Below are 15,335 nucleotides of genomic sequence, written 5' to 3'. Positions count from 1 at the left end.
ATTCAATCTAGTTTATTTGTATAGCACATTTCAGCAACAGGCAGTTCAAAGTGTTTTACAACATAAAAAGATCATTTTGATTTCATTAAAACAGCGTAGTTCACGTTTGAAAGCATTAAGTATTTTAATAACCAAGCGGGAATCAAAAGTCCATAAATTCTAAACAATATATCACAATTTGAACATTTATTGTTTTCTAACTTTTTTTAAAATTTATTTATTTATTTATTTTAAAGGGATTAAATTTACGTATGTCATACATGTTTCCTCCGAGCTAATCCACACCAGTTATGCTAACTTTCTAAATACCCGAAATATAATCAAAGTGAGACCTCCTATTTTTTTGCCTCCATCTAAACTACAAACCGGGTAAAACACAGAAGTAAAATTCGACTCATCTCCAAACATTTCACAACCACAGCTTTGTGGTTATTTTAAACACCCAGCTTTACTGTTACAGGTGTTACTAAACAAATATAGCGGAATTTTTCATTCGTTCGACTTTTGTGTATCTTTGCTGTTAAAAAGCAGGCCACATTTAACGTTCCTTCGTGTTGCAACATTAGCAGGCTGGAGGGCAAAAGAAACGAACGTCAAACAAATTTAAAATCATTTCTATTATTTCTAGTCGCTGCTCATTCCAAACTTTTGGTTCCTGCCTTTCAAGTACATGGCTGCTAATCCACCGGGACAAGGTAATGCTTTAAAACCGCTTTTAGCTATTTAAAGTTTCTGTTTACTGCAGGGGCGGAGCTATAACCTTTAGAGACCTGGTGGTGAAATCTTCCTGCTTTCCGGCCCCCTTTAACCTCAGACTAGGACATTTAAAAAGGTCTCCAATGACCTTTTTAAATGTCTTTTAAAAAGGTATTTTAAAATTGAGTTTAAAAATACTCAATTTTTAAACTCAGTATATTACAACTTCCATTCTGAATTGTACAAACTTTTTGAATGAATTAATTAAATAAATGTGTAAGTTGTTATTATTAAGAGGATTCATGTATTGTTGAATTATTATTCATTATTTTGGTGGTGAAGCTATTTAATAATAAAATGTTGATGACCCATAATATATAACTTTAATTGCAAAATAATTATAAACTATGTTTTCTTTTTTTTGTAGAAGTGGAATATTTTATACAACCATCACCTCTTTGTGAATGTGAAGGGTTATTTCTCTGAAGGAAGTACTGTGGGCATATTTTATTTTCTCTTTTAAGCCTTATCTAGATGATCTGTGAAACTTCCTTTTTCATATGAGCACAGAACTTACAGTAAAGTAGTCGACTTGACAAATCGCATCACAATCTTTCCTATAGAGGAGATTTTATATTTTTGATGTCGGGTTACCCAAAATTAGAACTTTGCTTAGCTTGTTTTGCAATGCATCCCTTCTGTTTTCACTTATTCTTGCCTGATATTTCATAAGTTTTCATTCTGTGTTTGTGTCTATCTGGTCCGGTTTCTGTCATTCAGCCATCCCAAGTAAAGCACGGGTAGCAATCCTGGCTGAGCTGGAGAAGGAGAAGAGGCGACTCAGGGAGAATCAGTCCATGAACGTTCCAGGAGCCAGGTAGAGATCTAATCCTTTGAAAAAACGTCTACGTTTTAACAGTGACAAAGTACTCACACCTTTTCCACATTACTAACAGTTACTAACAAAATTAAAGCCTAATCTTAAAACTGACACTTCTTAAATGTTTCCAACTTGAGACTTTTTGGAGCAAAGATTGACGAGAGAGAGCTGCCATGTGAACGTTGTAAATGTTTTTGCTGCGGTCATCCTCTCATCCCGTAGCATCCCACTGTCCAGACCAAACATGAAGGAGTTCAGAGACAGCGCAGAGCTGCAGCACATCGCTGCTCAGCAGAGAGCTGCATTACAGGTGAGGAACCAAACCGAACCAAAACTGCAGCCTGATGGATTCAGTCTTAAAGCTTTTTTTTTTTAAATTATTATTATTATTATTCTTTTTGTTTGTTTGTTTTCTTCGCAGCATGCTCACGCGCATTCTTCAGGCTTCTTCATCACTCAGGACTCCTCATTCGGGAACCTCATCCTCCCTGTCCTTCCTCGTCTGGAGCCGCAGTCGTGACATTTGACGTCCTGGTCCACCATCCTCCTGCAGCACCTCTGAAACAGCATGAACACACTATTGTTCCCTTTGTTTTTAATTGAGTCTGGTGAAGTTAGACTCAATTATGTTATCTGGAGAGTCTGTCGTACATTCTTCACATTGGGAAATGACAATCAGACATCCTGTTGTGCTCCCCGGAGATGGCAAACAGACACACAACGCAGACATGGTTCAGCTTTTCTGTCACGGCACAACTCGAGGCACATTCTGCAGAGTTTTTAAATTTGTGTTTTGTGAAAAATTCTGGACAATAAAATAATTATTCTTTCAACCAAACATTTTTGTTCGTTTTTATTTTGTTTTCTTTAACTTTTTAACAATAATAATTAAAAAAAAATATAAAAAACAGTATGATGACGTACTCATAATGTGATGGACGATTTATGGTGCAACTAGGATAAACTAACTGGAACACATGTTGGAGTTAAGCCAAACTATCTGCAACATTGGGGGGAGGGGGGGGGGTGATACCTGCAAATATTTGTATTTAACACCATTACAACAGCGAATTTTAAACAAGAGCATATAATTAGATTGATCTATTTAACTTTATAGTCCCCAATACCTGTTTTACATCATCTTAACATCCTTTTAAAGCTATATAGTCAGCTAAATGGAAGATTAAAGTGCCTGCAGTAACACCACCCTCTAGTGGACAATAAGGAAAATGCACTATAATAATAATATACTACTACTAATAAAAAGCATTATTATTCAATTATTTCACTATTTAGTTTATTTTACATTACCTAGTTCTTAGCACCCTTTTAACGTCAGCTGAAAGGAACGTTGCAGTACATGCTGTAACAGTGCCTTCTAGTGGTCAGATAAAAAACTACTTGTACATTAAGGACAAGACTGAAATACTATGCAGTTATCAGAAGTAGCGTACTCCGGTAAGGGATGTGCAAATGTGTAGGGGCACTTAAAAAAAGTGCATAATGTGCATAGGTATTTTCTAATAAAAACATCAGACTTTTCACAATATATGAAAAATAAAAAAATTGTACAGAAATCAGAGGTGTGCAATATTAACTATCTTAATAATAATACAGATGTGCTATTCTTGCAACTTAAATTGTATTTTTGAAGATATCTTTTGAAGCAAAGAATACTTTTTCTAAGTAAACTTATGAAATGTACTTGAATATATTACGACCTTAAATAAATGTAAAGTGCTTTTAAAATCACACGATTTTTTTTTACGAAAACGCCGAAACTGATTTAAACAAAATATTTTCAAGTTACAAAAAAAACTCAAACTATATGCGATTATAAAATATATAAATTAATAATTGTAATACTTACGTTTTCCTTACATAAATAATTTTCAACTAAACAAGAAACTTGGTTATTGAATTAAGTTAATACTTACATCCATCTTATCGTTTTACATAAAACTATGCTCTTCAAAACTGAACTCTTACAAACCATAAAACCTGAAGCTGGTTTCCAAATCCCAAAATTTCTCTGACTGTTCAAGAAGCGTTTTGCTCGTTGACGCACTGATGACATCACATCTTATTTCACAAACGTTTTTTGTGTGTATATGTGGATTTCTCTCTCATGGACAGTCGCTGTTTTTTCCATGACCGAACTGAAGGCGGCTTGACTGAATTTGCAGCTGGCTCCACCCTCCGTTACTCAGTCAACTACGTGTTGAGCTTGGAGCCTTTAACCAGCCAGCATCCCAGAGGAACTTTGTCCTGGCTTTTTATGTGAAGGAAACAAGCCGCTTTCTCAGCCGACGCAGGTTTGTCAACTTTCGACCTCAAACGATTGTTTTCCGCTCGCAGAAGATACACGTTTTATCTTTAATGAGGTCTGATATCTGCGTGGAAACGGATGATATTTGAACCCACCAAAAGCAGCGGAGAGAGAGGAGGTGGGTGTTGGATACAAGGCTGTTTGTCTTCCGTTCTTCTTGTTTTATGCAGCGTTGTTTTGTTTGGATTATAGTTAATAAAGCCGTTAATAAACATTTTTAAAATCTCATGAACATTTTAAGGACGATCTTTTAACTTTGACCAGAGAGTACTTAAGGAAACTTTACACAAGCTTAGATCTGAAGATAGCATTAGTCAATGTGAGACAATGGCATTGAAAGCCAAAGTATTGTATGATTTTCACGCTGAAAACCCAGGAGAGATTTCCATAGCAGAGAAAGAGTTGGTGACTCTGTTCAGTGAGGAGGAGTTGGAGGGCTGGCTGGAGGGGGAGAACAGCAAAGGGGAGGTTGGCCTCTTTCCTGCCTCTTATGTTGACATCATCAGGGACCAAATCACCTCCAGTGCAAGCAACAACGGCTATTCCTCGCCCAAAACCATAACCCCGTCCCCCAGCCACAGCTCCCAGAGGAGGTTTAAGGTCGGCAGCGGTGGAGGGAGCAGCTTCAACACCAGCCAGGGCAGCGACGATGACTGGGACGACGACTGGGATGACGGCTCTCCTGCTCAGTATGAGCCTCAGGGTTTAGGCACCACCCCTCCCTTGTACCCGGTCACCACCTCGCTGCCGGGTCGGGGGGCCGGCCAGCAGCAGCAGCAACAGCAGGCCAAGAGCTCTGCTACAGTTGGGAGGAACCTCAACAGGTTCTCCACCTTCGTCAAGTCTGGCGGAGAGGCCTTCTTGCTCGGGGAGGCGTCTGCTTTTGTCAAAGACGGGGACAGGATCTGTGTGGTGATGGGGAAGTATGGACCAGAGTGGCAGGAGGACCCTTACCCATTCACATGCACCATTGACGACCCCACGAAGCAGACCAAGTTCAAAGGCATGAAGAGCTACATGTCTTATGGCCTCACCCCAACGCACACTAATGTACAAGTTAACCGCAGGTATTCAGTTTGTGCAGTCTCCTTTTCCATCCATCCAAGCTTTCCCATTTGATTCTCAAACTTATCTCACTGCAGGTATAAACATTTCGACTGGCTCTACGCTCGGCTCGTCGAGCGCTTCCCTGTGATCTCGGTACCCCACCTGCCAGAGAAGCAGGCCACGGGCCGCTTTGAGGAGGACTTTATCTCTAAGAGGAGGAAGGGTCTCATCTGGTGGATGAACCACATGACAAGTCACCCCGTCCTGGCCCACTGTGACGTCTTCCAGCACTTCCTGACCTGCGGGGCCGACGAGAAGGCCTGGAAAATGGGCAAGAGAAAGGCAGAGAGGGACGACTTGGTCGGCGCAAACTTCTTCCTAACGATCAGGTAAGAAGTTCATCCCTACAGAAGATGGGAGCTGGAGTCTGAGATTACTGAGGTTTGTAAATGTATTGATTCTAAATGTCATTCCTTGTTAATTTTAAGGGATATACAATTATAGTAGGACTGCAACGATCAAACATGTCAGATTCTTAGCATATTTACATTGCTTTGTTATTAAAAAAATATTACACTTGTCCTTGTAGCTCACACTGTCTGGAATTCTAGGTTATTCTCTGAAGATGGTTTCTAATCCTGATCATTGTCATCGCACATACACAGTTATGGTACAAAGAGGAGAACCGGTTACACCCTAATAAGGATTTCATGACAATCCAGAACAACTTAAAGGAAGTCAGTTTTTATGAAAGTAGTGAATGCCCTTTTGATCTTTTATATTGTTTTATTGGACTTTGCGTGGATACTTGGTTTTCAAGAGTTGTCAGTTTTCCTTTCCTTTAAAACTCCAGTTAATGTTTGGACTATAAACTGAAGTACAGCACTAAATTACTCAATGAGTCAGTCAATCTAAAGTTGGGTGTGTTGTTTCTTAAAAAAAAAAAAACTCAGTTCATAAAAACAATTGGTCAGATATTTAAAGATACCACTGCTGTAGTACACACAGTTATTTGTTTATTTTGTTGCTGGCTCTGACCCAGTCTGGGTCCCATAAAAATGCGTCACAGAAGCGCCGTGGGAGTAATTTACATGTTTAAATGCCCTCTGATCCTTGGAAAGCAATGCACATCTCGAGTGGCTATGGTTTAATTTTTAATGTGCAGGGTCGTCTGATAGATTTCAGAAAGGGAAATAGGACACTGTGAGTCTGCAGCCAGATGTTCTAAGTTGGTAACATTTGCTATTGTTAGATGCATTGCAGTAGAAACCCTGTTAATGGACGAAGGGTTTGTTGCAGACCGGCGTGATCGACTGGGGGTTGAGAGGACAGGAAGCGCTGAAGACTTTCTATTGATAAGAAAATCAAAGAGAGTTTGACAGTGTTCAGGAAGAAAAAAAAACAATTAAATATGAAAGCATCAGAACAGGAATACTTTCCATGGGAAAGAAAACATAGCAATAGCTCCTACAGTAACTCAAACAACATAGAAGCATAGCTAAGCAAACAATCCCTGAGCCAGGAGTACTTACTTAGAAAAGAAAAGCAAAGAGGGGGAACAGAGTCATTGATAGAAATAATTCTGACAAGGGCTTCATCCAGGAAAGAGACACAATTAAACCCTTCATACCATGAATAGGACAAGAAAAACAGAGAGTACACAGAGTGCACTGAGTAGTCTCTCTTTCCAAGCCTAACAACACATAAAAAAAATTTATGTTTTAAAAAAAACAACAACAATCATTTCTAAACTCCTCTCTGGTACACACAGTTTTCTTCTCCATAATCCATCAAACTGTCACACCCTAGCTTAGTTTTTAAAAAATATCTCGCTAACAAGAACCATATGCCAATGACCAACACCACCAGAGTGTTTTGCTAACTCAGTAAGTAAACAACGAGACTGATCGGATTTTAATGGACGGGGATTCAAAACCAGCTCGCACAGGCTAACGCCGCTGTCCGCCCTGCTTGTTTTTTGGTCTCAGCACGCCAGTCGTCCCCCTGGACCTCCAGGAAGTCGAGAGCAAGATCGAGGGCTTTAAGAGCTTCACCAAGAAGATGGACGAGAACATTGTTGTGGTGAACACGTCCATCAACGAGTTTGCCCGCAAGCAGATAACGGGCTTCAAAAAGGAGTACCAGAAGGTCGGGCAGTCCTTCAAGCACCTGGCGCAGGCGTTTGAGCTGGATCAGCAGGTCTACTCGGCAGGCCTGAACAAAGCCATCTCCTACACCGGAGAGGCCTACGAGGCCATAGGGGAGTATTTTGCAGAGCAGCCGCGGCAGGACCTGGAACCCATTTCTGATCTGCTGGACCTCTACAGAGGACATCTGTCCAATTTCCCTGACATCATCCACGTGCAGAAAGGTGGGGAATCGTCTTTGCACTCTGTGTGTGTGAAATCATTTTCATCAGCAAGAGTGAAAAAAAACAAAACCTTTTCATATGTTTCTGCAACTTTTTTGTGTTTCTTCAAATTTATTGTCTTTAACATTGTAACTTCACACTGCTTTCAGAATATTGTGGTGAGTAATGACAGAAGTATGCATCAGAAGTTACATGCAGATGTGAGAACGGGGGGAAAAAGACACGGTTGTGTCCGTGTTAAGCAACCAGAGGCCACTGGCTCGCCCTTTCCACACTACAGAACTGCAGTTTTAAACAGGACTCTGTATTTTCCTGTCTAAAGGGGGAAAAAAAATAGCGGTGTTTAAAGTTCATCCGGGTTTTAATTTCTCCATTAATAACGTCAAATACGACTGGAGAAAATATGCAGAGATTCAGAGTGTTTCCATACCAAGGAGGACATCTGTTTTCATTTACCCGACTGCTGAGTAAATCTGGGTTGAAAACTGAAACCAGTGGGTCATTGTAACACAAGTACAGAGCCTCAATGTAAGAACACACACACACACATACACACACATAGACCTTCACAAAGCATTTCCAGAGGAGTTAGCTTGTTAGTTCCTTGCAGGTTGGGAGGAGGGAGTTGCTGCTGGCATGCAAACGCCAGACATTTGCCAAACTTGGAGGCACCGATTCTTTTAGTCCACTGAGCTCCGTTCTCCTGATACAATGTCAGCCCTGAGCTATTGAAGCAGCCCCAATTGAAAATGTCCCTGTGACTGACATGACATCACCTTTTTGACTTGGAAAAACACTTTTTTTTTTTTATACTCACCGGAAAGATTAAAGCAGATTTAAAGTTGTAATGAGACGTTAAGGTCAACATTGCTGTTATGGTTGCCTGACGGGGAAATGTCCTGGTCCTGACTTTTTAATGATGTTTCAGCATCACTGAAAAGAAACTGAGTAGCAGAAAAAAAAAGATGTTGCAAGAAAAAATTTACCGTTCAGGCTTTTTCCAGTTGATATTCTTTTAGGTCTGTCCTGCCCATTTTGATTGTCTTTCTATAAATGCATTCATGTATTCAAACTTTACTAAATTCAACAAATGAATGAAGCAAAAGTCCATAAAAGAATAAAAAAAAATGCTTCAGATTTCTTGTTCGAGGTGAATGATCTACACGTTAGCTTGTTTACATGCCACAAAAAAATTTACAGCGTTGATTCACCTAATGAATGGGGAGAGCAGGAATTCCCCCAAGATAACAATTGAGTGTTGAGTTAGTGCAGACTGCTGCTGCCATGCTTTCTGCATGTGTCAGCAGAAGAACTGCTGTGACCTCATTGCCCTAATGCATAGCTTAGTCTGCTGTCAGGATGGTGGAATTAGTCTTTTCAGCCAAAAATTTAATTCCTAGTCCCTCCGTCTATACCTTATACAGGCAAAACTCACCTACAGATTCATATAGACTGAAAGAGAATTATTATTGTACAGTTTTATATACAAGTTTAATCTGACGGCATTATAGTTGGTCAAACCATTTATTTGTCCTGCAGCTGTGCTTTGAAACTTGTGGCACTGAGGTGCAACAAAACAATCCAACTGAATGGCAAGCTTTCTTCTTTCCAGTTTTGTCAGTCATAGCTCTGCGAGGAAAGAGCAAAAGGTTTACATCTGATTCAAATGAACGGAGGAGATTCCATGGCTTCTTGTTCCATGTTGCCCCTGGACTGCAGGAATGCAGCAACAGAGCAGCTTTGGGATTAGATTAGCTTCCCCTCCTCCTCTTTTTCTGTCCCCACTTTTTTTCCCCCCCCTTTCTTCTTTCTGGTAGATGTTTCCCACCAGGCCCGCGGTACACAAGTTCAAATTACAGCGCTGTAATCGCCTCGGCTGTGGGCGAGAGCAAAGTCCTTCTCGCTTTTATGATTGTGCGAGGGCAGATTGTTTTTTTTTTTTGTTTGTTTGTTTGTTTCTGAGAAACAAAAGGAAAGAAATTCTTTTCCTGCTGCCATGTCAGGGCTTCACTCCTAGTTCCTCTCCATCCCTGTTTTTATTAGTCAGGTCTGCTGAGACCGCTTCCGCACTAAAAGTTGAGTCATATTAAACACTGAGACGTGTCTCGGGAGTTGGGTAATGCCAAAGAAGCACGGAAAAAAACAGTCGGATCATTTTTAGTGCGTTTTAAAAGAAATAAGGAAAACTCAAACCCAAAAAGTCAAACTGATGTTGTCACTGTGAATGCGGGTTGATGCTCTGACTAAAAAGACTACTAGAGTTCAGATTTTGTGCCAAAAGCGAGCTTGGGTGAATCATGAAAAGCTATTTCAGTGGAGACGGTATAAATATAGAGCAGGAAATGTGTCTAACAGACATGAGGTTAGCACCTTTTTCAAGCAGTAATGCCAAATGTATTTATGGAGAACATTTACAAACTTGCCTCGTCTTCCAAAGGTTCTGTACATACAGCAACAATAAAACACAACGATGGACAAAACCAGCTCACAAATCTGTGCAAAATAAATATAAACAAAAATCCTACAGTGTCAACTGAAATTGACACTCAAAATGATCTTCATCTCTGTTAAAGTTTCAAGTCTCTGAGGTCTAAAATTTGGGATTGTGATGAAACATGGCTGCAAATAGGAACTTTATCTACAAAACTAAAAAGCTTTTTAAAAGACTGACTGCAGAAGCAGCATGCACAAAAAAAAGTTGTTTCTGAGAATTTTAATGCTTAGCTTGAGATCAAGAGGTTGGCTGGTTTGGGAAACTCAGAATCTCATTTCTGCTTTTCATGGAAGCTGTGATCTTTGTCAGCTTCTTCCGAATGTGACCTTTTGCCCCGTCCGAAAGGGTTTGCAGGTCCAGCAGCTGTGATGGCAATGAGAAGATCTCTGCTGGAAACTGGTAGAATGTAGAGTGCTGCCTACGAGACTAAATCATCTTCTAAATTTAGTAACATCAGCTGGTGACCAGAATCATCTGACTTTGAACTTAACAAACCAAGTTTGCGTCTGACCGAGGAAACTCTGACTGTAAGGTACCTACGCACAAATTCATATCATTAACTAAGACATTCTTAGGCGTGAGATTTGTCTCCAGTGGTGGATAAATAAAATTAGATCAGTGAAGTCAGATCAAGTCAGAGAAAGCACAAAGGAGTAAGAAGCTATTTAATAGGAAATTGTTCTTGATCAGAAACCAGGAAGTAGGGTTAAGTTCCTGGTTTCTGGAACCAGGAACTTAACCCTACTTCCTGGGGTTAAGCTCCCCAGGACTTAATCCCAGGAACCAGGGGGTTAAGTCCTGGTTCATGTCATTGTACCAGTTAGGTTCGGAAATGTTGGCATCTATTTGTACATCTAAGAGATTAACAAATCTAATTGTGCTAATTGCTAATATAAGGTGCTGAGCTGGTTTGAAATGTCAACTCCATAACTCTCTCTCGTTTGCTTTACTGAGTAAATTAATAAAACTCTGTTTTGCACTTAATAAATAGGAAAAATACATTTCAGTTTTCTACGTTTGATCACCAATTAGAACCAATCAAAACAAAAATGACACAACTTCAATCTCGTCAATCTCCTGGTACGTTGCCAAGTTTATATATCAAGGAGGAAACAACTTTCATTGAATCTTTCTGCTGTTTACCAGGTGCGCTGACCAAGGTGAAAGATTGTCCAAAGAAGGAGGGCGAGCTCCACGATCGCTGCAACATCATTTCCTGTGCCACACTAGCAGAAATCCAGCACTTCCACCGCACGCGTGTGCGGGACTTCCGGATGCAGATGCAGCATCACCTGCGCCAGCAGATCAGCTTCTTCCAGAAGATCACCGCCAAGCTAGAGGATGCCTTGCACAAATACGACAACGACCAATAGGACAGAGGTTGAGAGCAAGGAAAGAGGCTGAGAGCGCTAGCCTGATGGAGATCGAATGAAACTTCAGCACAAAATCAAAGGATTGATGATCAACATCTTAGCATTTAAAAGAAAAAGGAAACAAAAAAAAACCTTGAAGATGTGATGGATTTTCCATCTGGCATTCTGGAAGGTGTGCATCTGCAAAAATAGCCACAGGACAACTTGTGGGATAATCTGGAGAGCTCTGATGAGTGTACCAGTTCCAGGGATTTTGTGAACACTCCATGCAACATTTAAAGCGGCTCTCGGTGTGCCGGAGCCTGCTGTTTGAATCATGCTTTCTGGGTCATCTCACTGTCTCCTGTTTCTTCCTGAAGGGATGTGGGTCTAAATCAACATAAAACACGGACAAAAGACTTCCCAAACAGCCTATGTGGAAATCTAAGTTAACGTTTGTAATCATTATCCCATGTGTAGGTTTTACTTGAATAACCCGCTCAGTATTGTTGGACTGTGCAGTTTGGAGAAATTCAAACCATTTTGTAAAAATAAAAAAAATAAAAAAATATTATCTCTTGGACAATTCAGATATTGCAATAGTTTCAAAGTTTTACAATCTATTCTGCATTCCCTTCTTATTTACTGTGCTGTGAAAAAGTATTTGCCCCCTTACAGAGTTCTGCTCTTTTTTTTCTGCCTTTGTTGCATTTAAAAGTGTCAAATCGTTGAACTAACTCTGAAATCAGACTAAAGGCTGGTGTAGTTGATAGCATTGTTGCCTTGCAGCAAGAAGAAAATTCCAGTTTCTGCCTGGAGTTTAAGGTTATCCCCTTTCACACTCCTCACCCAAAAACAGGTTTAGATAATACCTTTGGTGTACTAGAGTCAAAATTAAGATTATTGTGCAGCCTGTGGTTCTTACTTCCATGCCGCAGGAGGTTATCTAACCCGAAGCCAGGTTCTGATCTGATTAATAATGAGCCAGTACTGGTAACTGAGATAGTGACTAGTCCCTTGCGCTAGTGATTAGCATGCTGAGGCTGGTCACCCGCTGAATCGCCGATTTCCTTTTGCTGTTTTGCTGTCTATTAGCATGGATAGGCTGCTGTTAGCTTTGGATAGGCTAGCCTTTAGCTGGAGTGTTTTGTGCAACTCATTCAGGAAGTCGCAAAAAACCAAGAACAACATCTAAAACTCTGCAGGCCCAACATGCTTAAGGATTTGACAATTACAAAAAGAGTTTGCAAAATGGCGTCAGAGTCCCAAAAGTAAAAACCGTTGTTGGCCAATAAGAACACAAAAGCTCATAACACATTTGCAAAAAAAAAAAGCTAATTGTAATCCTCCAGACCTTTTGGAAAGTGTTCTGTGGACAGCCTGTGTAAAAATGGTACATTTTGGAAGTTGTGTGTCTTTTTGCAGTTAACATAAAACTAACAGCATTTCAAAAAGAGAAAATCACACTAACCTTGGAACATGGTGGCAGCATGAGGATCTGGGGCTGTTTTACCTCTTCTGGATCTTGACTACTTGCTGTAATTCATGCATCCTTAAATTCTGCTTTCTGGCAGAAAGAGGAATGTTCAGTTTGTGACCTAAAGATTAAGTTCACTTGGGTCAGATGATAAACTGAGGCACAAATGTTCACCTCCCTGTAGCTAAAAAATATTGAACTTAATTAAAGGCTAAATGTCTTTCTTCACCAGGCTGCAATAGACCTAAGACCAGGTTGGTTGGTTTTTTTTTTTTTACTCTAATAAAGTAAATCATTTAAAAAAAATGTTTGCATTATTGTATTTTGTATTTACTGTGGTTGTCTTTTACATATATTGACATTAGTTACAAACTGAGACAGTTAAATGTAACAAAACCCCCAAAAACAGAAGAAATCTGTTAATGGGCAAATGCTCTTTCACAGGACTGGATATGGGTCAGTTTAATTTTGCGGAACCAACAGTCTAATATAAATTAATTTCACAGCAGCAGGAACCAGGTCTGATCTCATTGTGATTCCAGATGATGTAGAGTAAGATATAATAATAATGATGATCTTAAACGCAGTACATTTGATGAATAAAACACAAGTAGGACTGCACATGAGATGAAAGAACACATTTAAGAAAAAGGCAAAAATATTGCGATTAAAAAATAAATACCAGAGAATAAAGTAAGCAATTAAATACAAGATAACACAACACATTTAAACTGTAATAAATAAATGCATATCTGACAAACACAAATAAAACTAAAATTAGTAACACAAGAAACAACCAGCCTATAAATATACTGTAGATTTGCATAAAGCAATGTAAAGGATGAGAATGCTAGTCTGAGCCACATAGGCGTTTCACAGAATAAACCCAAAAAGCTCCTTCACCCTTAGTTTTAAGTCCAGGTTCTGGTACGACCAACAGAACTTTGCTTATTGGCAGATCAGAAAGACACACTGTGAAGTGATATATTCTCCATTTTTGCCTTAAATAATTAATCTGGCTGCTGCACTTTGTGTGATGTGTAATTTACGCAACTTTTGCAGGATCAGACAAGTTTGTATTGCAAAATCGAAATGTACTACAGACGCAGCATGAATGATTATATCTGAAACTCTTTCAAAGTGACCTTGCTGAGTCTCTGAAGCTACATGAAAAATGTTTGAGCAGCATAACTGATGTGCCTTGAAGGTGAAGTAACAGCTAAAAATACAAGGTTTTTACAGGCGTGGAGTTCAGGCGTGTACTAGTGAGTCAGATACATCTGAGTCAAAAAAGATGACCCAAGTTTTGTACATGTTTAGCTGCAGGGAGTTACGTACTATCCATTTGCATTTGATATCTGGGATGCGGTAATGATGTGTGTTCAGTTTAAAATATTCCATTTGGGTTAAAGGAAATGTACAGTCGGCTTGTAAAAGGAGTAACATTTACAAAGAAAACAGGAGAGGTCCAAGAAAGGAGCCTTGAGGCACCACAGGTTACTTCATTGAGGATGTCAAAAGGCCTGATCTGAAAATACATAAATTGTGTGGATTTTTTTCCTGTTGCAAAAATGTTAGCTACCAGAGGAGGGACACAATCTGAGATTTTTAAGTTGATTTTTTCTTCAATAAACATTAGTAGTAAGTAATCAGTAATATACAACCTTTGACTGAACTAACAAGCCACTATTTTCCTTATAAATTGCAGAAATAATGAGTCTGTTCAATAGGCACGGATACCTCAGAACTATATCTCTAACTTTTACTTTGTATTTTTTTGAGGTTTTCTTTTACCGCTTTTCACATCTGTTAATTAAAAAAAATCAAACGGCTGCTTCTTGGGTGTTTTAGCTGACGCCTACTTCCAGTTTTCTCAGAGAAACACACAAATATTAATATAGATTTAAAAATAACTTTTATCTGATATTGTATCTGCAGAATAAAAAACAACATGCATATGATTGTATAGTTTTTTTTTATATTTGTCTTAAATCTTTTTTTATATATCATAACAACATAAAATTGTGGTAATTCTGCTGAAGGTTGTACTAGAATCTCATACGGGTCCAGACTTAGTTTGACGTCATGATCAGACGAGTTTCCTATCACTGCTACGGTTTTTAACAGCTACTGTCGTCAGTTTTACAATTAAACACTGCAGTTTTGCTAAACATGGTTCTTGCAGGTCAGACTTCACATTAGTTTTCCTGGGACTTCACAATCCTCACTCTTCTATTTAACCGTGTCCTTCAAATATTTGAATAAAACTGAAACTTGACTTTGACAAGATTTCAGTGTTCAGATTTTTAATGTTTTTCAGAGCATAACTCTGGACCTGCGTCCTGTCGTCAATGTCACATTTTAGCAGGTGATTTACATGTATGCCTTAAAGCACTCTGCTCTCTTTCCTCAGCATTGCGAGTTATATTTAGTCCACTTTTTTTTTCTTAGAAATCCTTAAAAAAAAAAAACACAACTCTAAATGCACGATAATATGCATTCAGTTCACTTTAAAGATGTCAGAGGCCACTTCATCCATCTAGATATTGAGTAAATAATGAATTGCATATATTGGAAGTCCTCAGATAAAATGCATGCCTTGGAAGGGAGTTTTAAAACAAGTTTTTCCAGTGCAGGCGGTAACATCCCTGATACCCGACACCACAATCACAAAGTTAAGATCAGTTTA

The 15,335-nt window shown here is 39.2% G+C and overlaps 2 protein-coding genes across 3 annotated transcripts; both read left to right on the top strand.

The window, feature by feature from the left end:
• Positions 1-322: 322 nt before the first annotated feature.
• LOC106914097 (SOSS complex subunit C) lies at positions 323-2,414 on the top strand. Of its 2 annotated transcripts, none has more exons than XM_014980685.2 (4): positions 323-695; positions 1,477-1,573; positions 1,814-1,886; positions 1,998-2,414. In XM_014980685.2, exons 1-4 carry the CDS (start codon positions 671-673, stop codon positions 2,094-2,096), a joined length of 294 nt encoding a protein of 97 aa, XP_014836171.1. In that variant the 5' UTR covers positions 323-670; the 3' UTR covers positions 2,097-2,414. The 2 variants fall into 2 exon arrangements, with proteins under 2 accessions (XP_014836171.1, XP_014836162.1); XM_014980676.2 differs by having other exon boundaries at positions 335-695; positions 1,799-1,886.
• Positions 2,415-3,738: 1,324 nt separating this feature from the next.
• Positions 3,739-14,612, top strand: LOC106914046 (sorting nexin-18-like). Its single transcript, XM_014980594.2, has 4 exons — positions 3,739-4,972; positions 5,048-5,341; positions 6,941-7,323; positions 10,964-14,612. Exons 1-4 carry the CDS (start codon positions 4,233-4,235, stop codon positions 11,188-11,190), a joined length of 1,644 nt encoding a protein of 547 aa, XP_014836080.1. The 5' UTR covers positions 3,739-4,232; the 3' UTR covers positions 11,191-14,612.
• The last annotated feature ends 723 nt before the right edge of the window (positions 14,613-15,335 follow it).

This window comes from Poecilia mexicana, unplaced genomic scaffold (assembly GCF_051168715.1).
Source record: "Poecilia mexicana isolate PSO_F unplaced genomic scaffold, ASM5116871v1 scaffold_12, whole genome shotgun sequence".
Classification (NCBI taxonomy): domain Eukaryota; kingdom Metazoa; phylum Chordata; class Actinopteri; order Cyprinodontiformes; family Poeciliidae; genus Poecilia; species Poecilia mexicana.
The sequence above is the reverse complement of the archived record's forward strand: the minus strand, read 5'-3'. Positions and strand labels throughout refer to the sequence as shown.